Genomic DNA, 26,887 nt, shown 5'->3' with positions numbered 1-26,887 from the left:
GAGTGGGATACAGCAAGTTTGTTCTTCTGGTTTGGCTCTTCATCTCCTCAAAACCCCACTGCGACAGCTTATCAGGTTGAAAAATCAATTAATTCAAATATACAATTGTACAATTTAAAAAAAAAAAACATGTACGTAGAATAGCAAACCTGCTCCCTTTCTCTGCAAAACACTCCTATGATGTGACTTTAGACTCTCCAAGCTACTAGCAGACCCAGACTGAAACAAAACAACCTTAACAGAATCTGCTGGTGTCCCAAGATTACATCTGGGGTGTCTAATAAAAAAGTCAGAGGGGAAATGGCACCAGGACTCTACTTCTGCTTACCACATTTCAACAATTTAGACTTTAGAAAACACTTCCATTACAAATTTACATTGGGAAACACACTAACATCAAGTAAAAAAAAAAAAAAGTTTCTGAGCAGATGTTGGTCACAAGCTGCCACTGACTCCTTAAAAATCTTTGGAAAAACATGTACCTGCACGTCACTTCAGTGGGGGATAGTTTGGGAAATTTTCAGTTTACTCAACATTAAATACAATGCAGCACTTCCAATGGGACAATAAAGCACAAATTATTAAATTTCAGCGTTCCCCACAGGATAGAAGCAGCTCATCCTGGTATCGTTACTTATTATTACATTTGGTTCTTTGCAAGCTTCTGAAGTTACAGGTCACCCCCCTGCCCCAAACACAACTCAAACATTGTAGAGTAGGAATATGCTCAGATAAGTCAGGATGCACTTTGTGAGGAAACCTGAAGGCTCCGAGCTGGGGCCTTAAACGCAGTAACTATATAAGACACCAATTTCAATGCTTGAAGCTGATTAAAATTCTTACTACATAGGGGATGCCTGAAATTACAGTAACACGTAAAATGAATAGAGCCTTAGCAAGAAACCCATGTGTCACACTTAGCAAATTCTTTATCACTCTGGCTAGATCTGTGGTTGGAGAGATTCAAGATGTTAGCTTAGAACTTAAGACTAGATATCATCTGTTAAAAGGCATGCTTGACAAACAGGAAATACTACATAAGTAACTGAATTCTTCATTCTGCTGCAAGTGGTATGTGGTATGATTCACTAAGAGAACTGCTTTGAAATGTTCAATTCAGAGTAATTGGTCAAGTAATAACTTGTTAACAAGAACATATTAACATCCAAACAAGCACCACTACAGCTTGGCTCCTCTGGGCACTGGTGGAGCCACAGAGCCTTGTGTTACTTCTAACCAACAGACAGCTAAGTGTCCTCCGTAAGGGGCTCAACAATCCAGCAGGGTCTGAAAGACCTGGTTTTGCCATTATTTTTCACAGCCTCTTCAACCCACCAGCCCCATGCAGTGGCTTAGAGACCTTACCAGCTTTAAGCCAAAGTCTTCATGCAACTTGCTGCCAGTATTTTGTTCCTTTTTCAGAAACATTAACTCACGCTTGCAGTACGTGTTCCTCATTTTGGGTTTGGATTTTTTGGTGTATACCATCTGCCTACAGCAAGCAAACGTAATCTTTGTCTTTTTACAAGTCTCGGGGAAATCAGTTGGAATCTCTAAGGCCTGTTATTTTGAGGGAATCTGAGCATATTTTTGGAACTCTACAATTTTGCACATGTGAGGTCTCGGTAGTTATTAACATCTTTTTCACTAGTAACAACCACCTCTGCAGTCATATTTCCTAGCTTGAGGTCTACAACTGCATTTAAAAAAAAAAAAAAGTCCAGAAGCAGTGGCTGTAGCATAAAGCCTTGTTTTCAAAGCAAAGTCTTCTAAGGCCTTTATCCAGTTCTGGCCTGTTTAAATGGACTTTCTGAAACCATAAGAACTGGTAAGCCACAGCAGAAGAATTTGAGCCCTAGTAACAGGCTGACCAAAATTGTGTGTTGGGAAGAAGGGAACAGTCTCAGTAGGAACAACAATGCTGAACTCTGCTCATCTCACACAAATGTATAAAGTCACACCATGTATGTTTAATACACTAGCAAAATATTTATTTTATAATGATAAAACAGAAGTGAAGGATTTCTTTTTGGTGTGCACCAGTAATTGTAGTAAAAGAATAAGGGGATTAATGGACTCTTTATACATTTCAATGACAAAAATTCATAAAGGTTAGCATCAAATTCAACTGTTCTCCATTTACAAGCATAAAACTTACCATAATACCCCCCAAACACATATATAAAGAATTATAGTTTTAAAATCTATAAAAAGTAAAAAATATACAGTCAGAAGATCTAACTCTTATTCAAATCTTTAATATAAAATTGTAAACATTTATTTACACAAAGGAAATGTGTATAACAAAATTTTGAGCACCCTTTTTAATTGAATCGTGGTTTTTGGAAGGCAGTGGATGTTGCACAGTGACACTCTCACCTTTCCTACCCAACCAAAACCGCAGTTTATAAATAAAGCCATGGGCGGCTGGCCGGGTACAGTTCAGGGGAGATATAATTTTATTGCTCTGAAGCTGCAGCAAATGGAAAGCCCAAGTGCATATATAGACAGCTACATGTTAGAGGGCATCAGGCAAAGCCCAGCCCTACCCATGCACCTATGTACATCTAAACCGTATTTCCATTTCCATTGAACTGTTCCAACTGTGTTACAGTGATTCCGTATTTCCAACAGTCTGCTCGGATTATGCGGACAGGGACCAGAACCGAGGGCTGTTTCTTCTATCAGGTTAAATGCTATTTGGATCCTGCTCACATGTGAAGACCGATGGGCATTTTAAGCCAGTTTGCCTAGGATCACCCTTAATTTTACTTCAACAGTACCATGAAAAGGCCCTGTCATCAAATCTAGATACCTTCCTGAACAAACCCTCTGGTCAAGCAGGGCAATATCCACCTTAGCTTCCAGAAACAGTGGAGGAAAGAGTACATCTGCATTTTTCCTGGACATTTAGCTGGATTGCTTTTTTGGTAGTAATAATGCAAACAGCAGATGTTCTTTTCCTCCAAATAAGAAATCACAACTGGATGGACTGGTTTTGACTTATTCAGAACAAACTCTGTGTGCAAAATCTACTGGAAAACGTAGCAGATTTCACCACAACCTAAACAGGGAAGAAAGAAAAGCTGAATCCTGCTACCCTGTTATTTCTCTCAAGTGTTTGTAAGGGGGAGAAAAAACTAGTGACATTGAAGGATGTCACTTGAAATTATGAGGTCCCAAGCACCCCCAACAGGAAGGGAAGGCACACTGGTGCAAAGTTAACCCTTAAAAATAAAAATACAGCAAACACTCCTTCCCCTGCCATTGCTAGTTTATATCTATACTCTTCTAATGACACTCACCTTGGACCAGTTTTTGGCTTAACAGTAAACCAAACTCACTAGCTCTTTTCTTAGATTGCCAGTATAAGAAAAGTTAGCATCAGTTATTTGCATCTCATCTACTTATTCTAGAAAATATCAGAAGTGTCAACAACCAAAGTCACTAACACCTTCATCTTCCCATCCAAAGACAATCTTTATGTTATCTTTTCAAAAGCTCTACGAGGGATTAAGCCTGCTTCAGTGAAGTTTTATCCACTATTCAACGGTGGGATCCACTGATCAATGCACATCTTTCAGCAACAGTTCAACATGATACAATATCAAATCTGTTCAACAGAGCGTAATTCATCCACACTAGGTAAGTGTGCTGGACAAACCATGTTCCATGCATATTTGGAAAGGGTTAAAGTATTAGTGTTAAAAAGCAGTTTTTAAAAGTGCAAATTGTCTCATAAAGGAGCTGCAGATACAGTAAAATATTTTCCTTCTTTGAAATCAATGTTATCCTTCACTTCCCTTCACCCACTCTGGAAAAAACCCTCTCTCACACACCTCTGCAGTGCAGAAAACTCCTGAAGAAGCCAGTCTGTGTTGAAGGAAATTGCTTTTAAATCACAATGCTGGGTCTGATTCAAAAGTTTAAAGGAGTTTTCCAATAAAGTGGATTTAAAAGGGAAGAGGTATTTGTGCATTTAAAACAAAAGCTTACAACTTTATTTTCATTTTAAAATAAAGGTTAAGGCAAGGTGGTTTGTTGGTGGAAAGGGGATTTTTTTTGGTAGAAAGTAAGGACTTTGGAACACTGGCTGTTCCCATTGTGGTTTTTTGTCCTTTCTGGGACTGACCCCAACATATGGATAAGAGGTCTCCTTGGGCTGAGCTGAAGAACCAGCATCTGCTTCAAGGGGTATTAAAGAAGTAAATCCACCAGTCTATAGAAAGATTATCAAACTTATAACCCAGTACTTAAAAAAAATCCAAACACAACATTATTTAAAGGGGGAGACTTCCATATTGGAGCAACCCTGATACAAGCACTCTCCCAGGCTGCCTGTGCTATTATTGCTGATAAGGACTTTCCACCTCTCAGCCAAACTATTTTTTCCTCATTTTTATCCTGAAGTGACAAAGTCTTGTGCTCATTGTGTCACTGCTAACTTTGGGGAATGAAGTGATCTCAAAAGTTAGTTTTACTTTTTACAACAAAGAAAACTAGATGAGCTGTCATGAAGCAAAGCCTTCATTTAAATACAACTACCTTTGGAAATAAGTTATGAAGAAACAGGTGCAAAGTAAATGGCTTTACAATTCATGTTAAACCTACTATAGTTTAAAAGTTCTCCCATAAGAAATTCCCCCTTTAAACACAGCAAGGTGTAAGCCAAGAACTGTGCCTCTCTACAACAGAGTGCAAACTGCAACTTAAAAGACTACAATCTATTAAGACGACTACCTAGACTAACTGGCCAGGTTTTAATACTTTCTTTCATCTATTACCAGCATCTAGAAATATTTACTGTGAAATATCACTTGCTTATTGAGAGTACAGGCACATGCTTCAGCAATGGGGAAAAGAAACAATTCAAAATATTTTGCAAGCGTACTCAGGTGCATACAGCCTCTTCTCAAATAAGAAGTCAGAAGTTTGGTGGACAGTACTAACAGCATGTCAAGCTATGAACAAATAATGATTGCAAGTAATAGCTGCAGGAGACTAAGCCCTAAACACAATTTGTGCAACTATTTGCTTTCTTTCTGCACTATTTCTGTGGAATTCTGTTTTAATTTTTAAATAATTAAAAAATTTAAATTTTAGAACACTGCAAGTGAGATTTCTGAAAGGCTGGCTAGGACACACACACAGAGTATTTTTTTGACCTGTTCAAGTGTGCGACTCCTTAGAGACACCAAGATAAAGCACACTCCTGCAGACCTGCTTGGTGCGCCGTCACCATGTATCAACACTCATTGAGAAGCAGCTCCAGTCCCTTTCCCAACCATTAACCTCTAATGCCTGCAAGTCTCCTCAATGCCACAGGTTTTTTTGGTCCAAGTGTTGTTTATATTTCATGAAATAATTAAAAAAGTAAAACCCCCCACCCCCATTTTAATGAGTTCCTAACAACTCATCCAAATCATTCATCCACTCCTCTGAAGTCCTGTTTTTCAGCAAAGAGTCTATCAGATCTGTGTCACCAGTTAAGTTCTGAAGTCCATTATTGCCCGACTGGCCGCTGTAGGCAAAAGGCAGCTCCTGACTGGTTGTCCTCACAGGGTACCCTTGACTACAGTGCAGATTACCTCTGTTGGGCATTTGCTGATTTGGATTCTGGTTGAAAGCATTCAGATCTGGGACAGTCTGGTTCATGCCAGGCAAGACTTGCTGTGAGGGTACCTGCTGTTGCGTAGGTGGGTTTGTCCGCTGCTGTGCACCTAAAGAGGACGACAACATCTGCCCAGAGACGGCAGCGTTCATGGAGGTCATCGGTCTGCTGGTGCTTAGGCTTACCTGAGGCATTCCTTGGGCAAACTGTTGGTTGGCCATCTTTAGATGAGTTTGCTGCATGTGGAAAGAGGAACTGGCAGTAAATGGTCCTAAGCCACTGTTTGCTTGTGTCTGGTTGTTAATATTAGGGATACCTTGGTGTTGCCAAGATGGGTTTTGAGCCCCCATAGCAGCTGGTACTCTTGCCATCTGTGGCTTAGATAAGGTTGGATTCAGTGCACCTTTATTGTGCTGCTGAGAAATACTTGAGTTTGCTAAGGTATTCTGCCCATACCCAGCAGGAACGGCAGCACCCTGGCCCAAGCTGCCTTGTCTCTGCATCGGTGGCTGTCCATTGGCACTTTGAGTTGCATGCTGGGGAACCATCTGTGTCATACCAGACGCCAAGTTGTATAATCCCCCTCGCTGAATGTTTTGCATATTGGTATACTGAGTCACCCCCCGATCCTGCTGACTGGAGCCTGACTGGAGTGGAGGTACAGAACTGTGTCCAGGTCCCATCTGAATCATGTTCTGGGTCTGAGGAAACATCCGTGGACTACTGGAGCTAGACTGTCCTAAATTACTGACCCCAGGCATGGCTGAAGATGACCCTGAAATACAAAAAATATTTTGTACGTTAAATACCTTGGTTCAACAAGAGCCAAGCTAGGCTTGTAGACACTATAATCAAGAACAGAGGTGCAGCTGCATTTGTATAAACCAGCCTCTGCAACCAACACACAGCAGTACTTTAATTAAAGGGCATCGATCGTTGTTCCAGTTAACACCACCACCTTGATCTCAAACACAGATATGCCAATGTCCTAAAAAATCTGAATACCACTTCTAAGAATTCAGCATCATCAATTTAAAAAAAATTAAGACTTTAAAGGCAGAACTGATATTTCTTTGTGCACAAAGGTATACACACACACTTTGAAGTGCATGCACAATTTGCTAGGTTGTTAAAAAATACCACTTACTGCACACACACATTGTCAGTTATTCCATGCATACACTGTATATTTCTTATTGTACAACTGTAGGGCTTCCGGTCCTCTGTCTTCCCAATTCCAGAAATTTCTTCTATTTATATAACTCTCAGAAATTTTTGGTCAAGTATATTTTTTTAATATATTATGTTAATTTCATATTAATGCTGATAACCAAGCAAGATGATCTGCAAAAATAAGTCTTCTCAGCAAACAGAAGAGTCCTTTGTTCTTGTAAATTCTGAGTAAAAAAAGCTGCTAGCTGTAGAAGAAACAGCCCCCTACTTAATGCAAAAAAAAAAAAAAAAAAAAAAAAAAAACTGAAGTGTAACACATATAATCCCCTCCTGACTACTTACAGTTGACCAAGGGAAACTTACCTACGCTAGTAATTTCTCTACTTTCAAATCAAAAAGCTGCCAAATTCATCTTCTAAGATGGCTGAGAAATATTGGCTCTTCTTTTGTATTAATTCATATTTTATTCAAATATAATTTTATTCAAATATATTCAAATATAATTCAAATTATATCGAATTAATTATCAACAAAGCACACCATAAAACCAACAGTGTTACAGGGGAACACTACAGTGAAAAGGTAGTACACACACCAGGATTTAAGATGCAATCAAGTTACAATCATCATAACAAGGAAGAAAATAATTTTAATAATTCTGATGCTCGTTATAGCAAAACATACTCTAACAGATGTATTAGTGTATTTCTGTAGAAAATTTGCAGGAGAATAGAATGTTTCAGTGCAATATTTGAAGGATGCTACTGACGACTTAAAATACAATCCTTTTGTATTGGTATCAAGTTTTTTCAGCCAAGTAACAAAAGCCAGTCATAGCTCTACTAGACATTGCACAGTCATGAACACCCACACTCTGACAGTATCATATTTCTACTTGCATCTTTTCCCTTCAGTATTTATTTCTATGGGAGCACAGAGTAAGGAAACAAAATTAAGGCAATAAACCTAGAGCACAAAAAAGTGCTTATGAAAAAAGATAGGTGTCTTCTTGATGCCCTGTTAAGTGAGGATTTTTCAGGTAACTGTTCTCTAGTTCTTCCACATTCATGAAGCTATTCCAGCTTAACGGTAACAACATATTTTATTTATCATCATTAACAGACTGAAAAAATACCAAGCTGCTTCTCCTACAAAAACAACGAGATAGGACACTAACATGTTATGAAGAGAATTCAAATTGCATTTCCTTCTAAAGGTAGCAGGGATAAGAATATTAGAGAATTTTAAACTCATTCTAGTAGATGAGAGAAATAATACATCACTTATTTTTCTTTAATGAGGGCCTGTGATAGATACAAGCAGCAGTGATGTTAGGCTTCAGAAAAGCAGCCCTGAATCCTAATACATGAAAATTAAGGAGAATTAACAACCTGTAAAGGACAATGGTAGTATAAAAAGGGCTTTACAAAAATGAAGGTACTTAATTAAGAATTTCCAAAGCAATATTAAGAACCAGAAGCATAAACTGTCCCAGGTATCTGGGACAGGGGAAGCTGTTAATTTGCACCGAATCGGAATATAGGTCTAAAAGTTTTAAGGCACACTGACGTGAGATGTTGTAATAAATTAATTAAAAGCTACCCAATCCAGGAAATCTGAAGACACCTTGGCTTTTATGCCTGGTATTTTTTCTGACATTATTTCAATTGCCATGTTTACTTACCTGTGAACTGTCCAACCTGTTGCTGGTATGGATTCTGCGGTTGATCCTGGTACTGGGGAGGTGGTCGAGTCAGATGCCGCTGCAGCTGCTGCTCTTGCTGCTGCCGCTGTTTCTCCTAAGACATGTCCAATGCAAGACAATTAGAAAACAAGTCAAGCTTTTTCTAAGGCTGACCGTCTTGGATAAAAACAAACTATCAGCATACTTTTATGCAGAGCTGGTAATTAAAGGGGCTTCTGCAGCCTTAAAGTCACTTCAGACGCTTGTTCTCAAGGTTCAAACACAGGTCAATTTAATCTGATGAGTGACTTCGAATTCAGAGACAAGAGGACAACAGCATGCATCACAGGAGTTATTGCAATGCATGTCTGAAACCTTTAAAACATGAAAAACTGTGTTTTTATCAGTAACATAAACAACAAAAAGAGCAAAACCAAGTGCATATAAAAAAAAATTCATACACTTTTTTGCTCTTTACCCCCAGATCAATTTGGTTTAGACCTCTCTTTAGAAATTGAAGTACAAGTCATAAATAACAACATTACACATGTAAATATTTTCTAGCTCTTGTTTTCAAATATGAAAAAAAAAGATACACAAACCCTATCATCCTAGATGATTATGGAAAACTGCAGAACAGTTTATAACAGAAGCTACATAAGTTTTGTAATCATTGTTCCAAAACATTTTCTTAACAATGCACAAATCAATTGAAACAAACTCTACTAATGATTCAAAATAACCTTACCTCTCCTACTTTACAATAAAAAACATTTGAAAAATAAACAAGCAATTTTTCTATTAGAAACTTTTTGAGAAAATTACATTTAAATCCTTGAGGTGAACGTCAAGAGCCTATGTACATGCAGTAATAGAGATCTTGACAACGTGAACAGCCAACAGGCTGCTTCTACCACATGAAACATATCAGGCAAAGTATTTCTGGCTCTTCTTCCACAGGTATCTTCAACTAAAATTCTGCGATAACGAAGTAGTGATACAATGCACAACTACCTACTTACCTGAAAAGTTACACAAAGCACAGAAGGGGACAGAAATTCCCTTTCAAGAGTACTGGGGTGAGGACACAAGCAGTAAGAAGACTGGTGCAAGGTAACAAATAGGGAGCCATGCATTACAACCATCCTTGGAAATGTCTACAACTAAGAAGCTGTTGAGACATGCAGAGGAATGAAGAGGGCAGGCTGCTTGACAGAAAGGACCTGCTGCTTGCAGGACCAGTCAAACCTGAAACAGGCTGACCACAGAAGCCAAGAAGAGATGGCACAGTTCTGAGAGAAACCAAGAGCTGCAGAACCTCGCTCAGAAAAAAAAACATTTAAAGGGGGAAAAAAAAAAAAAAAAATGCAGAATATCAAATGTGAAGACAGCTTTAGGTGGCAGGGAATGGCATGAAGCTACCTGAAACTATAATTCTGCAAAACAGAGATCAACTGATTCAGAAATCTTTTAGTAAAACTACATGCAGTATCACGTGTATCCAAAGAAATAAATATCAAATTAGAATGGTAACAAGAGCTGGCTTGACTGGGCAGCACAAAGCCAAGAAAAGTGGCAAATGCAGTATCTAAGTCTGTTCAGCTCCAAAGCAAAGCTGCTCCTCACTTGGGATCAGACTCCCAGTATCACTATACAAAGCTGTAAGTTGTGTTAGTCGCAGTTACCATAACTAGGACAGAAATAAAATATTTTCAAAATATTTTTATTTACTATAGCAACATGTGCTGACTAAGCAGAAGCAAATAGGTAGGGGAAAAAAAACCACTGTGTTTGAGATATGCTACTTATCACCCTGTTAATGTACCACCCCGGCATTCAGCAGCTACGGAAAACTACTGGGCCACAGCTCTGAGAGCTCCATAGAGTTCTAACAATCCCCATTCACCAGTGGTGCAAAAGTACAAGCAGGATGCCAACACTCCATATTGCCTTTCTCCTCACCTTCTTTCAAAAAGTATCTGTTTACAAACATTTTGGGAGAGTAATGACCAGTAATTTTTGACATTTGGTATTAATGTACAAGTCCTCAAAAACTGAATGATTCACTAAAAAGTAATTTTTTTTTATATATTTTTATAGATCACAGAACTCATACAGAAAATACGGTTTTATTGATGATTTGGGCATTCTTTGTCCTTCAGTCTTTGACAGTATATTTCCACCATGATACTCCTTTAGCCCAAATTGTGTTTTTACCCAAATACCAAAAAAAGTATCTTCAACAACATTCATACAATTTTCTTTAAAACACTGCCAAACAGATTCTTACATTTTATCTAGACTGGGTCAAGAACCAAAGGGTTCAAAGCTTTTCTGTCACCTCAATCCAGTCCTCAATTTTAACAGAAGTCTCCAGGTGATCAAAAAAAGTTATTCGCTAAGACTTCGCACAGCCACAGCTACACAATAGTGCAGATCCTACTACACACTTCCCCTCAAAATGGACTTTCAATATTTTCAGTTCAGAGGAGACTGTATCATTTCCTTCTTTCTTAAATAAAGCTTCTGATGAACAGTTGCTGCAATAAAAAGGGGGTGTGTATGTCCCTCACAATGATTACCTGACCTTTTCTCACCACCTCTATTTTCCAAACTATTATTACAGTGAAAATCCTATCTAGTAGGATAATAACTCCCAGCTTTAAAGTTGAGAACATTGAGATTCATCAGCTTCTAACAGTGCTGAAAACTAAGGATATCACACATTCCCAACTGTTAGTTGAAGGACTCCAGAACATTTACTTTTTTTTTTTTTTATTATTAAATATTCCTTTAAATTTCAGGGATAGATGCAGTTCACCTTTTTTTTTTTTTCCGCATTAAAACACTGGCTCTTTTTTTTTTTTCCCATTATCCTCAAAGACAACCGTTTCTGTGCCTATTCCCTCCCCCCATTATCTTCAAAGACAAAGCTTTTCAGCAGTACAGTTCATTACACTTTTTCCAGAAGATCTGAATACCAGGTTCTCCCTTGGTCTTAAGCCTTCTTTGAAAATTCACCCTCCCCCTCTTCCATACCAGATATTGATAATTTCTCTGTATGTACAGTGCCAGTACCTGGAACACACCTACATGAACATTTAAACATGCAGAAAAACACCAATGACAGGAATAAGGCCCTTTGGGCTGATTCCCAGATGAAGGACTTGGAAAAGGTTTAAAGCTTAGAAAGGTTCACACAAGGAGCCTGTTTCCCAGAGAGAGGTTAAAGCAGCTTTCTGCAGTCTGATGGACAGCAGTTAAACTCTTTTGGCAGGCTAAGATGGATGCAGATGTCTAGTTATTTTCCCCAAATAAAGTGAAAGATGTTTTAAAATTTGAAACATGAACTGCTATGGATCTCACAGGGAAGAAAGGCAGAAAGCACAATGAGCTTACAGAGTACCTTGCTCACTGCTTCCACTTTTAAAGCTCTACAGAACACGTCAATAGTATCCCAACCTTTTATTTTTGCCCTGATTCCATTTGCCTGCTTTCTTTCACAAAGAATTACACCATTTGTGCTATGATACATTCTCTCCATGTAGGTATTGTCTTGTATTTTCTACTACACAATTCTACCTATTTTATTCTTTTCATTCACCACAGTGCCTTTTAACAACAGAGAAAATAAGTCTCAGTAATCAAGTGTTATGTGTTTGGGTTACTTTTGTACAAACACAAAAAAGCAATTATACTTGTGATACCAAAGCACCTTGCAGTTTATATCCTTCTTTTGTACTGCAACAACTGTTCAACAAAATCTCACATTCTGTTTCATCCACCAAAGCAAATCTGTGCAAAGAAGAAAGGACTGCTGGCCCCTCTCACCTGCTCAGCCAGAAGATGTTGCTGCCTCTGCTCCATTAGGAATTGCTGCTTCTGTTGCTCCATGAGCAAGTGCTTTTGTTGCTGCTCTCTCTGCTTCTGCTGGTCCATCAGCATTTGGTGTTGCTTCATCACTGCTGCTTGCTGCTGATTGCTGAGATAAGGTGGGTTGCTGTGGTTACCTGCCATGGAGACGTTGGGAGCCTGGGCACCCACGCCAGGGCCCGGGACAGAAACGGGAACACGAGGAACATTAGGAGAAGGGTTTTGATCCTGCAGAATATAGAAAAAGTGGCATGAGTTACAGAAAGAGGTTAGCCCTCCAAAATTTAGAAACACTAAGTAGTTATACTGATGATCAAAGGCTCTTTCATGGTGATAACCATAATTTGTATTATTTTTCTCATTTTTCAGGATAAGGAAGATATAAACAAAGTTTGCACAGGGAGGGAAATCATAACCCATCTCAAAAAAACAGAAATTGTCAGTTATTGCTTCTCTGTACATTTACACTACCTAATAAAAATTAGATCAGTTCTTTATATTTTGTCATCTTCACGCAACTGCTTCTTCACTTGTGAAGCTTGTAATGAAAAAGGCAAAGTGTGATTATAGTTTCCAGTTCAGCTAATTGCAGACAGTTGAAAATATAAAGTGCCAGACACAGAAGTGACAGTTTGGAGTTAAGGTCAGAAACTCCACAACATTTAGGAAGAGAGGCTTTACCTTCAAAGTACTTCCCAAAGCCCAGCTCAAACAAGTGACTTCTGCTCAGCTAGAGAAACGGTGTTACAAACAGCACTTCAAACACACCAGCTTCAGTGAACTTTGGTAGCAGCTTTTCAAATACTACATTTTAATTTGTCATTATACAAAACATTTATTTAAATCCTGCCTCTTCTGTCAATATTTAATTCAGCAAGTGCCTCTCCAAGTTTTTTTATCATCAAGAGTATTTACAATTTGCAGGTGAAGGGGAAGAGGGCTATCACTGATCAAAATGAGTCTTAACATATTTTTCCAGCAATCCAACCATCACTACATTCCACAAAGAAAACTACTACTACAGAAAAGACTGTTATTATTAGTTTTTCTAAATGCTGGGTTTTTTTAGAGATCGGAACTTGGGACAGGCAACAGTAACATGGAACAATTAACATTCAAGAGATGATACTGTCCTCTTTGTACCAACAAATCCATTTGAAATTTGACAACTTTAATAATTTTTAGGCACAGTTCAGCCTCATCTCTAATTATGCAAACAAATATTACTTTCAAGTTGAAAATTCAGCTGATGGGTTTGGCTGTTGGGTCTCACTCTCTGCAGTTTCATAAGAAATCATGAGCCAAACATAGGTAATGCTGTGCTAAGTTGTTCTATATGCAAGCTTTTGAGAAATTCTCCAGAAGCCTTCATTAGTATTTCTGTTAATTCAGTGCAAGTGTGGCAGCGTAGATGCAAGGTCACCCTCATGTTATTCAGTGAGGAGGGAGATGGTGACATACAGTCCTCTCTACCCTTCTTCTTTCACCAAAATGTTGTTAGATTGTTACTTCTGCTAGCTTTTAAAGAGTTTAATATTTTTTGTGCCTTATAAAGTACACATTGATCTCAGATTTTTCTTGTGTGTATCAGTGTGGTCTTTATCACAGACTAATCAGATCTTTTCGTGGGTTTTTTTGTTTTGTTGAGGAAACACTTGACTAGAGTTGGATCTCCAACAGCTTTTCCTAGAGAAGCTTTAATCCTTATAACAAAGACTCAACAAGCCCTCCAGTATGTGCATTGCAGGCACATGTCAGAGAATCCCAACAAGTCTATACCTTCATTTGCTACATGAATTCTCACCTGCAGCATAACTGTAGTATCAGGTATATGTAAGACAACAAAGCACTACTTAGATTTTTCCTTTACAGAAAAACCTGAAGTATAATTGCTTCATGCAGACGAATATATTTCTCTTATATCCCGTGCTTCCCCAATCATAGAATGGTTTGGGCTGGAAGGGACTTTAAAGTTAAAGACCATCCAGTTCCAACCCCCCTGCCAGGTGCAGGGACAGCCACAGCTTCTCTGGACAACCTGTGCCAGGGCCTCACCACCCTCACAGCAAAGAATTTCTTCCTTACATCTAATCTAAATCTACACTCCTTCAGTTTAAAACCATTACCCCACATCCTATCCCTACAGCCCTGATAACAAGTCCCTCCCCATCTTTCCTGTAGCCCTTTAAGTACTGGGAAGCCGCTCTAAGGTCTCCCCAGAGCCTTCTCTTCTCCAGCTGAACCCCCAACTCTCTCAGCCTGCCCTCACAGGGGGGTGCTTCAGCCCCCTGATCATCTTCGTGGCCTCCTCTGGACCCACCCAAACGGGTCCGTGTCCTTCTGACGTTGGTGCCCCCAGAGCTGGACACAGCACTGCTGGGTCTCATGAGACCAGAGCAGAGGGGCAAAATCCCCTTCCTCGCCCTGCTGCCCACACTGCTCTTGATGCAGCCCACAACACAGTTGGCTTCCTAGGCTGTGAGCTCATGTTGCTGGCTCACAGTCAGTTTTCCATCCACCAATTCCACCAAATCCTTCTCCACAGGGCTGCTCTCTATCCACTCACCACCCAGCTTGCGACCCATGTACAGGACTTGGCCTTGCTGAACTTCATGACGTTCACACAGTCCCACCTTTCCAGCCTGTCCAGGTCCCTCTGGATGACATCCCTTCCCTCCAGCACGTCAACAGCACCACACAGCTTGGCGTTGTCGGCTTACTGAGGGTGCCTCAATCCCACCGTCCAACAGTGCTGGCCGCAACAGCAACCCCTGAGAACGCCACTCGTCACCGCTCTTTGGTATCATGCAGGACAGTGTCAAAAGCTTTCCACAAGTCCAGGTGGAGCCTTAACCAGTAAGTTCTCAGATTTGAAAAATCCCCAAGGAACACCCAAGAATCAGGAATGCAGCCCCCACTTCCAGCTCTCTTCAAAATAGAAGCAACCGAAGGCATGGCTTTTTATAGTAAGCCAACTCTAACACAAGTAGAGACTAAAAAGAAGGTAAAGAAATCAAAGCTTCTTTGAGAACACTGTTTAACACTACAGTTTTGTGTGAGTTATTTTAGGCAAAAATTTACAAAGCATCTATTTATCTCTAAGTAGAAGCTTCTATGAAGCGTGACATAATTTGTTGCCCACAAAGTATATTAAGCTGGAAATCACACATCACCACATGACCTAGAACAGAGTATTAAAAACTCCCCGGTGGAAAACAGAGTTCTTAATTCTTGTCTCAGCTTATTGCACATTATCATTTTTTCTTTAAAATCATGTGACGACTGTTTTGGAAACAATACCAAGTAACCTATACTCTAGCCTCACCTACCCAACACCGTCTTGCAAAACCTTAAATCTGCTGCTAAACAAAGGTAAGAAATCTCAGAACATTCACCTGACTGTGCGGTAGTCGGTAGGCAATGTTTCCAGACTTGGGTTTCAACAGGATCATCCCATTCTGGTCATCGCTCACGTGAGACAGGGGTGGCTGCTGGCGCTGTTGTATGTATGCCAACATGGGAGTCTTGTTCTGACCCGGTACTGTTACCCCCTGTTCACATTCTGCTTTGTAATGTGAAAGAGGTTTGGTGTTCCCATAGTCTAGCATAGAGCCTTGACTATTCACAGGGTTCTGATTCAAGCTGTTTTGCTGATGACCCAAAATGTTCACATGGTAATTGCCTCCAGCTCTTGGTGAGCTTTTATTTCCCATATTAGGCATCATGAGTTTCTGATTGTTGAAGTCTGGCTGGTAAACCGATGGGCTGGTGGGATTTTCCATATTATATGGGACAGCCAGTGGACTATGAGAAGGCCCAGACTGTTGCCACGTAGACATCTGATTTGTTTGGTGGACTTGTGAAGCTTGCTGCTGGTTCTGCAACATCTGGTCTCTCTTCTGCTTAGCAGCAATCTGCTGAAGTTGATGAGCAGAAGACATTTCTTTGGCACTTCCTGCGCCCTTCCCAGGTAACAACACATTGGGGAGAGGCCTCTGGACATTCTGAGAGTGGTTTGATGCCTGCATCATGGGCTGATTAGGATTTTCAGTCATTGACTGACTGGAAGGCTGAAACATAGCCTGAGAACTACCAACTGCTGGAGAAGCAGCACTTACAGGTACAGAAGCAGCACCAATAAATGCTGAACCTGATGAAGCGGATCTCACCTGGGGAGATCCCATCTGCTCCTGTTCAAAGGGTGCTGGGGAAAACTCAGTCTTTATGTTAATATCTTGTGGCAATGGAGTCTGTGCAGCTGAATTTGAAGAATCTGCATCTTTCTTCTCTTCAAAGTCTTCATTAAAGAGATCCTTCATGTCTTCATCAGGCACTGATCTATTAAGCTCCTCGATAAGTTCCTTCCATTCCTGCTCATTAAGATTAAGATCAGGCATCAAGTTATTCTGAGATATAGAACCCCCTGCTCCAGCAATCATACATGGAAGATCATCTACAGGCTCCTGCTTCAGCTCTTTGTTCAAACTCAGAGGAAATGAGTCATCAGCATCACCACCTCCATTCATTTGCAGGCTGGAATCTGGAAGACACTTCTTGGTGATGCCATCTAGCCCCATCGGATGTTTTCCGTTAAGTTGTAAGGTATCTCCGCTGACAGATTTCTTGTCAAGATGATGGAGTGGAGACACTGGAGGCATTCCATTGGAAGAACCACTCACTCCACCAAGACCATCATCACGACGCAGTTTCTTGGACACAGAAAATACATCACCATAGCCATTCTGCTGGTCTCCATTCTGAGGGGAAGCAGCACTATCAAGCTTTCTTTTCACAGTCTCATGGAGCTGCTGAAAAAAAGGAAGGTTTTCGTTATTTAGTTTTATGTTTCATAGATCAGGATTTTTATTTATTACCTGAACATTGTCTAGCTTTGAATAAAATATTTTAGAAAAAAAAGGTTAAAAAAAAAGTTTATGTCTTTGCTTTGATAAGATTTGTTTTACAAGTCATCACATGAGATGACTTCCTCACTATCATCACTTAGGATAAACTTTCAAAAATATGTACTGTATTGAACAGAGCCCCCTCCTTCAAACAAAACCAAAAGCTGCCATATACTTTGACAACAAAAAGTTGAGAAATGGTCATGAATTGGAATATGTAATGATTTTTTCCTATTTAAAATGAAAAATACTATAGCAGGTAAAGATTCAAATTTTAGATGAGAATAAAAACCTGTATTTTATCTGGCCCTTGTATACACAGTATAATCGTTTTGTAGGACTCCTTTATGAAGCAGTCTCACATTTAAATATTTAGAGAAAAAGAGAACCATTTCTCTTGTGATTATAATTTTTGGAAAAGAACTACATATGTAAGTTTTGTACACAATCACATTTCTGGCACTAAAGCAAAACCAGTTTGTCACTAAGTTTCACGCCTATGTAAAATGCAATTCAGAGTTCAGCCAATTCTATCCCAGGCACAGTAAGTTTATTCCTTTCCTCCTTTTTCCTAGATTATTTGCCAGCTGCTCCTCTGCACTATGATCACCAGAGCCCCAACCAGCTCGACAGCTGGCTTCTCACAGCCAGTGAACGCACATATTCTTTTTCTTGTAGTGCCACCTAGAAGCAACCAAAGGGTACAGCAAGTTTTACAAGCAGACTTCGAGAGCCTTTGTTCAACTTCTCTTTCCTGGCAGCATTCTTTCAAATATAAAGTTCTTTCCACTCACCTCAAAAACATCTGAAAACAGAATTCATGCACACATCAAAGCTGACTATAAACTTTTCCTTCCCTCAGGTGCATTCTGTAAAAAAAAGTTGTGCTTTGCTCGTGCTGGAACTCTACACCAACGCAGACAAACCTGTAGGGCAGACCCTGCTCCAACAGAGCAGTCCACTTAAAGAGCAAAAGCTCCCTTCAGGTTCCCTGACCTGTATGTCTCAGCAGGACACACGAGGAGAATCCCCACAAAGAGCCACCCGTCTGAAGCGTGGTTCACTGAACAACAGTTCTCTCAGATGGCAGAGAAGCAGCTCATTAAACCAACCTCAAGACAACTATGCTTATTTTAGTATTACTTGCAGTCTCCACAATGCAGTCCACTCACCCTTGGGGAAAACTGTCTCATCCAAGAACAAACAGGGGAAACCTCAAGATCTCAGCACTCAAGCAAGAGGTTGTATGTAGAGCCAGCATAAATTATCAGAAGAATTTTATAGCACATGCCTGGGCAACAGCATTCTTTGATTTAAGGACAGAAGGACTGGCTCAATTAATTGTTGTAGGGTTTTTTTTAACTGTCTACAGTTAGCAGCTGATCTTTGGGAAAAACACTATTTGTTTAATGCTTGGATAGGTAGCAGCAAAATCTTATTTTTATCCAAGGGATAGACTGCAGCTTCTCTGGTGACTACGATTTTCTAGATGGTTCATGGAAATAGCAGCAAAGTAGCAAGATCAGCAGAAGACCTGGTAGGATGAGGTGAGGTGTACATTTGGAGAGGAGGCTGGAACTTGAATTCTCTTAATTTGAACATCAGGTCTACAGCTTGGAGTAGCAGGTCTGGAGTGAATTTTTCAAATACCAACTTGAAAGAATAATGGAAATACACTTTTTGGTAAAAAGGCAACAACAGAAAGCAAGGAAGCCTCAGCTCAATCACAACATTTGTCTTTCAGCAGGTTTCCTATTGTTTACTTAATATTCCAACAGGGAAAACCGAAGCTCAAGGTGCATAACTTGCCCAAGGTCGTACAATGAGTCAATCTCTCAAAGTTTGGGAATGAATCCTCCCGAATTATAAATCATTAGGGAAAAACACACTCCCTGAAAACTGACATACAAGTAACAACTTAGTTCTGTACACTGAACAAACTCTTCTCATAGTTGAAGCAAATTTATCTGTTGAAACAGAATGTATGCCCACTGGGGTCACTGCTGTAACTGTAATTCATATAAACAACTCGAGGCAACTAGGCTTTCTGTAGCACTAGAGCTGTAATTGCACACAGCTCTTCACAGGCTGCAAAACCCACCTGGGCTGCTGGACAAATATTCCAGAAATTAATCTGCCCTACAATCTTTGCTACTGTACTACACCATTTACCATATCCATCTACGCAGCTAACTAGTCTAAAATTAAATTATCCATGCTTATAAGCTACACTTACTGTAGTCTAGCAAAAGATACAGACCCCCAATATCCACCACAGCCTCCTTCTGTCAGTAAAAACACATAGGAGCTTTCCCATCTATCTGGGTTTTAACAGTCGTAAAACTCAGATATCTGATCCTTAGTGACATCTTGACTTTAGTTGCTCTAAAAAAAGTCCTCCTTACACCTAGAACTACAGTCCTTTGTAAAAAATGAAGATTAAAGAAAAAAACTTTAATAAATTCACTAAGAACATAAAATTTGGGAGTGACTACTTCCAGCCTTGTTTCACATCAGCTAAAGCTAAGATTATTTGAAAGACATCCTACCTGTATATGACAGTCAACAGACACATAGGAAAGAAGAAAATCTACTTATCTTCCATCTGTATCACAAAAGATTGAGCCTAGCTCATAACTGAGACACCTAACTTCCGAGTTTTAGAAGCTATTCACCAACTACACTTGTACCCTAGTTCACTTTTCACATTAAAAATCTCACTTGAATATTGTGGCAGTAAGTCTACACTGAGATTTATACTAATGTAGTTAGCCATCTACAATACAGCCAGCCAAACAGCTTAAAACCACCTAGGAACACTGTTCCATTTTCTACCTCCTTTCCTCTCTCAGAAAAAGACAGCACTGTAAAAATTCGTCAGAGCCAAAAGTTAAAGGTTCCTTCTCCTCTACCATCAGAAACATATACCGATACCTTCTATCTACTCATGTTTAATTTTGAGTAACAGAACCTGAAATTCTCAAATACATTCATATAACTAGCTTGCAAATATTGCCACTCTCTGTTCTGAAATTGCTTTCTTATATTTCTTACACACCATCTCAGCTCTTGATTTCCTAACAGAAAAAGAAATAGTAAAGTCGGTTCTTCCCCAACTAGTGTCTATCCAAATAATTGGGAAGGGGATAACAAGGAGCATATGAGATACAAGACAGACTGCAAGCTATCTACATATCAAGCTGCCCCAACAGAGTTCTCAAGGCAAGAAAAACCTGTTCTCTTCTGCCAAAAGTAAAACAAAAAAAACAAAACCACCCCAACAACAAAACACAACCTGACAAAGCAAAGCATAATTTGTTTCTCACTAGGAAAATCCCTTTAGGTCTAATTTTACTGTCCACTGTCATTCTGTAAGCACAGTGGCCCTCTGATATGCTGTCCATGGTTTTCTTAGCAGAATCAACCAATTTCATTTGTAACACACAAGCCAATCCTTTCCATCACCACAAGATCAAATACAAAGTGCATTCCCATTTTCTCAGCCTACCCAACTTCCCAACAAAAGATGAACCTCTAAGATCTCTGCTATTTAGCTTTGCCTAAAAGTATTACCCCAAAAGCATTTATTCAAAGTATTTAAACCAATATAGGAACAGTGCAAAGAAAGGGATTGTAAGCAGGCCCCAGTCCTTTGGCCCATGACAGGACAGTTTCTCAAAGAGCCTCTAAAGGGCCATAGGCTGCACCTCCTCCACATCACATCATCAGAGCTGCATTTTATTCACGTGAGCAAAACAGACGGTTCTCAACATGGTAACAAGCACACTGACTTGGCAGGAGCACACAAGTCAGGCATAGCTGTGGACTCATGTGAGGAGCACAAACCGATAAAACCCAGGTGTCATCCATCACAACAAAAGGGGTGTCCAACACAAGCAGCCTCTGACCATGCAATTCACAGTACATACACGCTGTACTTGACTAGCACACAGGACCACAATGCCAGAGATGGATGCGTGCCCAGCCAAATGACAAGGCTGCCATCAGAAAACGGATGGCACACAAATAATTTTGATAAGCTATATTCAATCTCTGTCTTAAACCCACCAGTTTTACCACAATGATGCTCAGCCATACTGCGGTCTTACTGCAGGAGAAAGTTGGCAGACTTCATAAAAGCTGTTCACAAACTACCATGGAAGCCCAACAAGAAGAAACTGAAAAGCTTTAAAACATCCTCTGCTGCTTTTCTATTAGCACTGGCAGAGGTCAAAACTTCAGAGTCCAGTGCAGTGCTCTGTTACTGCCTTCCTTGGTGGGAAAGGGGCATGAATCACTGATCAAATAGTGGCAAAAAGTCGTTCTGGGTTTTTTGATGTGGGGTTTTATTCTAGGAGAAAAAGATTTTTCCAAGAATCAAAACATCAGTGTGAAACACTCAATACATGAAACTAATTTTAGATAATAATCTGAAACCAATGACAATTCAACATGTTAGAACTTAACAAGCATGAAAGTTTAGCTCACATTGCTCACGTGAAAGCGAGAAATCCTTCATAATGCAGAATTTCTATGCTGAGGACAGTCAACTAAACTACTTTTGCAAAAATCCAGTAGTTTGTTACACTTTACATCCAGTAACAGGACAGTAAGTATTTTTTTATATATGTAAAAAAGTAGAAACTTCATGCAAGCTTTATTTTTTCTAGTGAACGTGGCAGAAACAAAACTTTTTAAAAAACGTATTTTACACTGTGCCTTTTAGGCTGTTCTTATTTAGGTTTTTTAAGCATCTGTTGCAGAGATTAAAAATACTCTTACAGGATTTGATAGAACTTTAATTTTTTTTTATGTTATTTGGAATAAGTTTAACATTTCAGTCTCAGGTTTAAGTTATGTCTACATGTCATGAAATACCAGCAAGAGAAAGTATAATGCTGGTCATTTTCAAAGAAGAAATACTATATTACTTTAGAAGCACAATAAAAATGTAGTTCCAATACGCCTCCTAGCTAGATACCAGCATTCTCACCTAGAAGGGGAAACCAAAATAGAATATATTCGTTTTTCTGCCATGGAAGCAGTAGTATTGCAGCACAGATAAGCTTCCATGAACCAGAGCTTACAGTAGGTCCTCTGTAAACACAGATTCTCCTCTCCTGCCTGGCCAAGGACAGAACCAAGAAAGAGGACAACCTCTTAAGTTGGAACAACAATGCAAGTATCAGAAATTGTGGTGTATGAATTTTGGACAGAAAACGTAACGTTTTGACTACATGACATGCTAAGAATTCCCCATTTATTGTGCATCTATCCACAGCTTCCAAAGTTACACTCCCCCTGCAAGGAAAGGATTTTATTACCCAATGTGTTCCTGCATTCCATTGTGTTGTCAGAACCAAACTGCAGGACTAATTTTAATTTTGACTTTTACTTTAATTCCAGAAGACTTTTGTGTTTGGGTGACTGCCTGCTGGAGTGAAGAAGGGCTGTGGATATGAACGTCTATAAATATCCAAAGCCTGCATTAGTCACAAGGGGCAGCTTCTGCTACAGGAATTGTTCTGCTGAATCAAAAAAACTGCTGTGCCTTCAGCTGCAGTGCTGGATCTTCCACCTCACTTGAACTTAAACAGCAGCAGCAGCTCAGTCACTCCCAGACCCTTACAATTTAGGAAGCATCTCTGCATATCTAACTAATCTAGTAAGGGAAATGTTTCAAACATACAACAATACCTCACACAGAATTAAAAGGAGACAAAGAAAAACCTGTCTGAGTTGTTGGGCAACAAACTATCAGACTTGTCAGCAAAAACAAACAACGGTGGCAAGACTACAGTGCACTATACTTATGTATAAATACATGGAAATAATTTGCTATTTTTGTGGTAAAACATAATTTCACAATTTAACACCCCTATACCACAGCTTAAACAAAAGTGAGGTCTTCTGAATTGTTAGTGTACCAGCCTGAGCTTCATTAGTGGAATGTTATTACTGCTTGTCAGTACAATTCAGGCAATCTATTCCCTTTAATTTATTACTTTAAGTCTTTTCAACCAAGAAACATAGCATTGCTCTCCTTATATTTAAATTTATTTTAGAACTTTTTATATGGTGCCTTCACTTAAATTAGAACTTACCTATCATTAATGTAAAAACTTCTATCGCTCCCAAATAAATGCTGATCTGCTCTTCAGCTTTAACACAAAGCATTCCCAAGACAGGCTGCTGACTAGACCTTCTCTGCCCATTCCAGAAATACTGTTTGTGGTTTTGTGGCAGTCCCAGACAAAGCAAGCCATCTACACAACAACTGCTCTCAGGTGGGGAAAAAAAAAAAAATCAGTAAGAAACAGGGAGCAGGTCTCCTTCCAAGAGACCACATCATAAAACAAGGAGTGGAGATGAAAATCCAGGTTTTGCCATTCTCCTCATTCACATGCCAATGAAACACTTTCTGTTCAGCTCAGCAACACAGTATGTTATAGTCTATCAGAGCAATACAGGAAGCTAACCTTTCTACTGCAGAGAGTTTAAACAGCATTATTAGAATGAACTTGCTCAAATCAGAACCTAGCAAAGAGGAAAAAATGATCTAGGGGACAAGCCCTGTCGCTTCCCAACTTCCTGTTTCTCAAAAATAAAAAATTAACACGGCAGACTACATCCAAACTTGAAGCATCTTCTCCTTTGAACACAGTCTTAATAATATCTTAACAGAAACATGAAGTAAATTTTAACACTTGACTTTCCCATTAAATAATTGTCTCATTTTTTTAAAAAAAATAGGTAACTAGTAAGTTTTTAATCTTTTTCCTCAAATGAAGGACAGGCCTACATGGTGCAGAAATCATCCAAGTTATTTCTGTATCAATATTGTATTATCTCGGTTTCTGCGGCTCAAATTTTAGAGCTGCTTAGTAAGAAAACAAAGGAAGAATCTACCCCTTAATTCTGTTTGTAAGCAAGACCCATCCAACTTCAGTCTCTAAAACAGAGGAAAAAAAACTAATGGAAAAGAAAATATCTGATGTTGGCTACATGAAAAAAGTCATCAGGACATTAAGAAGGAAGTGGCAGCACTATCTTGTTCCCCATGACTATTCTGAATTTGAAGAAAATGCTCTTAAGTAGAGCACCTGGGAGTGCATGCACACACTGTGCACTGTTCACACTTGTGGCAGTGCAGCTCACGTCCTTCTACTACAAACTCTCTGATGCTAGACCACAAACCCTTTACCTTTACATGAGTTGCTTTCTTTTTCAAGGATCAAAATTAATCTTTCATTAACTTCCAACACAAAGTACCAGTTTTCAAGAGAAGATTCATATGCAGCTTCATGGAAACCTCTGGATTGTAACAGCAGTGATAGCTGATATAATGCATGTTTCACTAATCTAGCAGCATTCTTTTGAAAGGAATGCATCCAGGATATTTTAAAGCAAGATAATTTTGGTGTTCATCCAAACTTTACTGAATATTGTAAACCAAACCCACGTCCTTCCTGTACAAAGCACATGCTTGGTCTTGATAACAGCTACATGATTGCTAGAGGTAAAATACCAACCTACAGAGGTACCTTTTGCACCAAAGGAATTAAGTTAGCAGCAGAGGGGTTTTGTTGTTGTTTTTCAAAACTTGAATTACTAAGCAAAGCAACTTTATACCCTAGTAACGAGGTGATGAGTCAGCAGCTGCAATTAAGCTTACAGTCATGTATCCTAGGAAGGAAACAGCAGGCCAGCACGAGGAAGAGTCATTCATACACTAAAACCCTCTTCTGTTGTGTAAATTGGCCACTGGCAGCAGCTTCCTGTACAAGAAGGGCTTCCCCAGATGTGCAGCGTATTTCAGAACCTCACTGCTGTTGAGAGTCCTCATTAGAATGGATGCTGATTAGATCAAATCCACATCCACAGCAATTTAGAAGAAACACCACCAATGAATTAAAGACGATCGATATGAAGACGTGTAGTGGCAACAGGATTTGACATGCTAAAGAGCTCTGTGTGTAACAAAAATAGGCATTATTAATGGATAGAGCCCCATATGCAAAAAGCCTTAGAGCCCAGACAGGAAATAAATAGAAATCCCACCAAGTCTTCAGCTAATGAAATACGAGTTTGAGTCATTTTTATTCTGACACAAGTTTACATTCAAGACCAGTCTACTAAAACAACAGCTACCCGGAAACTTTTACTGAATTGCTGTCAGGAATGCACAAGGTCTCCTCTCTTCCTCAAAGACTCTTTAACAACCATCTGAAGTGCTCTAACTGTGTCACAAGTATTTTAGTCTTCAGAAAAGTCAGTATGTCCTAGATTCTCATATGTATATTAGCAAGAACAGAAACAATTCAGCTGAGTAACACTGTCAGTATCATTCACATTTTCAGTATCTACAACAAACACTACAAGCTGCACGCGTGCTGTCTAGTGCGAGTTACATTAAAGCTGACATTGCTGTGCCTATGTTTCACTATTTAACATTATGTCCAGTCATACCAAAGTATAAAATCATCTCTATCATGACTCTGTTTTAAAAACTGTAACTAAATGAAGTCCAAGACAGCAGAGGATCACATCCTCCTTTGCTTCCAACCTGACCAAACATTCACACCATCTTAAAAATATGATTTAATCTGTATGTTAACCTGGAAATATCTCAGTTTAATCCAAGTATTCCCTTTTAAAGGCATTAAAGAGCAGCACTGTATCATTTTCATGCAGGCCACCATTTAGAAATACCTGGTTTTAAGAACGACAGGAAACCTTTAAGAAGTTATCCTAGTAACCTACATTACTGACACATTAGTACACAGCAGTATATTTCAAGAGCTCCGAATAAGTTAAGCAATAGCTATCTTGATATACAAACAGGGCTGTATGAATATATCCTGACAACCAGAAATGCTAGAGAAGCCAGAGAAACATTAAGATTTTGAGCTAATCCAGTTTTTAATGGGTGGAGTGGGATTCCCATAGTGTTCACACCCACTAGACCGAGCGGCAAATAAGCAGCTGCCTTTCCACTGAAATTCTTTCCAATACCAGATTTAATAGGCACATTATTTGTCTTAAAAATCCCCCCTCAGTAATAAGCACGTCCTTACCAAGTGACTCCACTATGCCCTGACAGCCTAAAGTCATAAGCAAGCAAGCAAACAAAAAATCCAACCCCTCCGCAGTTTTAATGGTTCTCTGACAGTTTGTGAAGGGAGATTTTAGGTGAACTAGCCAGACACATGATCCAAAAAAACGCTACTCCGAATGACTGCAACCATCACAGACAGCCACCCCCCATTCCTACCTCAACAGGCAGCAATTTATATGTACTCTTCCAGCGCGCCAAGGTAACGAGCGAGAAAATAAACCAGCCCTTATCAGCTGCAAAGTTTTAACAGAGCAGACACGAGCGCTCGGCAAAGCAGCACCAACCTCAGCCCTCCCACCACAAGCCATCACACCAACCGTGAGAGCGTTTTCTTTCCCCCATCCGGTGCCAGCTCCAGAGGAGAGGTCACGGTGCCAGCCGGGCACAACCACGCCGACCGCCGGCTCCCTCCACCGCCCCGACCGCCCCAGGCCCCGACCGGGAACGGGCCGGCCCCTTACCGCGATCAACGTGCTGCTGCGGCTGTGCTGCTCGCCGCTCGCCGCCTCGGCGTCCAGGCCGTT

General features: G+C 39.7%; 1 protein-coding gene across 1 annotated transcript; it reads right to left on the bottom strand.

Moving 5' to 3' along the window:
* Positions 1–1,977: 1,977 nt before the first annotated feature.
* Positions 1,978–26,881, bottom strand: MAML1 (mastermind like transcriptional coactivator 1). Its single transcript, XM_026858230.1, has 5 exons — positions 26,825–26,881; positions 15,737–17,149; positions 12,300–12,569; positions 8,469–8,583; positions 1,978–6,386 (listed from the first exon to the last, which is right to left on the bottom strand). Exons 2-5 carry the CDS (start codon positions 16,997–16,999, stop codon positions 5,395–5,397), a joined length of 2,640 nt encoding a protein of 879 aa, XP_026714031.1. The 5' UTR covers positions 17,000–17,149; positions 26,825–26,881; the 3' UTR covers positions 1,978–5,394.
* Positions 26,882–26,887: the final 6 nt, after the last annotated feature.

Source organism: Athene cunicularia (assembly GCF_003259725.1).
Source record: "Athene cunicularia isolate RWA chromosome 13 unlocalized genomic scaffold, athCun1 chr13_part1, whole genome shotgun sequence".
Lineage (NCBI taxonomy): Eukaryota > Metazoa > Chordata > Aves > Strigiformes > Strigidae > Athene > Athene cunicularia.
This window is presented reverse-complemented; position numbering and strand designations above follow the sequence as displayed.

What these genes read in the sequence shown, in the direction of transcription:
- MAML1 (XM_026858230.1), bottom strand. Translation starts at nt 16,999, where the DNA reads ATGCCTCCAGTGTCTCCACTCCATCATCTTGACAAGAAATCTGTCAGC. An exon ending in ACCGACTACCGCACAGTCAG is followed by an intron (nt 12,570 to 15,736) that starts GTGAATGTTCTG and finishes TATATTCTGCAG; the next exon opens with GATCAAAACCCTTCTCCTAA. An exon ending in ACAGGTTGGACAGTTCACAG is followed by an intron (nt 6,387 to 8,468) that starts GTAAGTAAACAT and finishes TTTGTATTTCAG; the next exon opens with GGTCATCTTCAGCCATGCCT.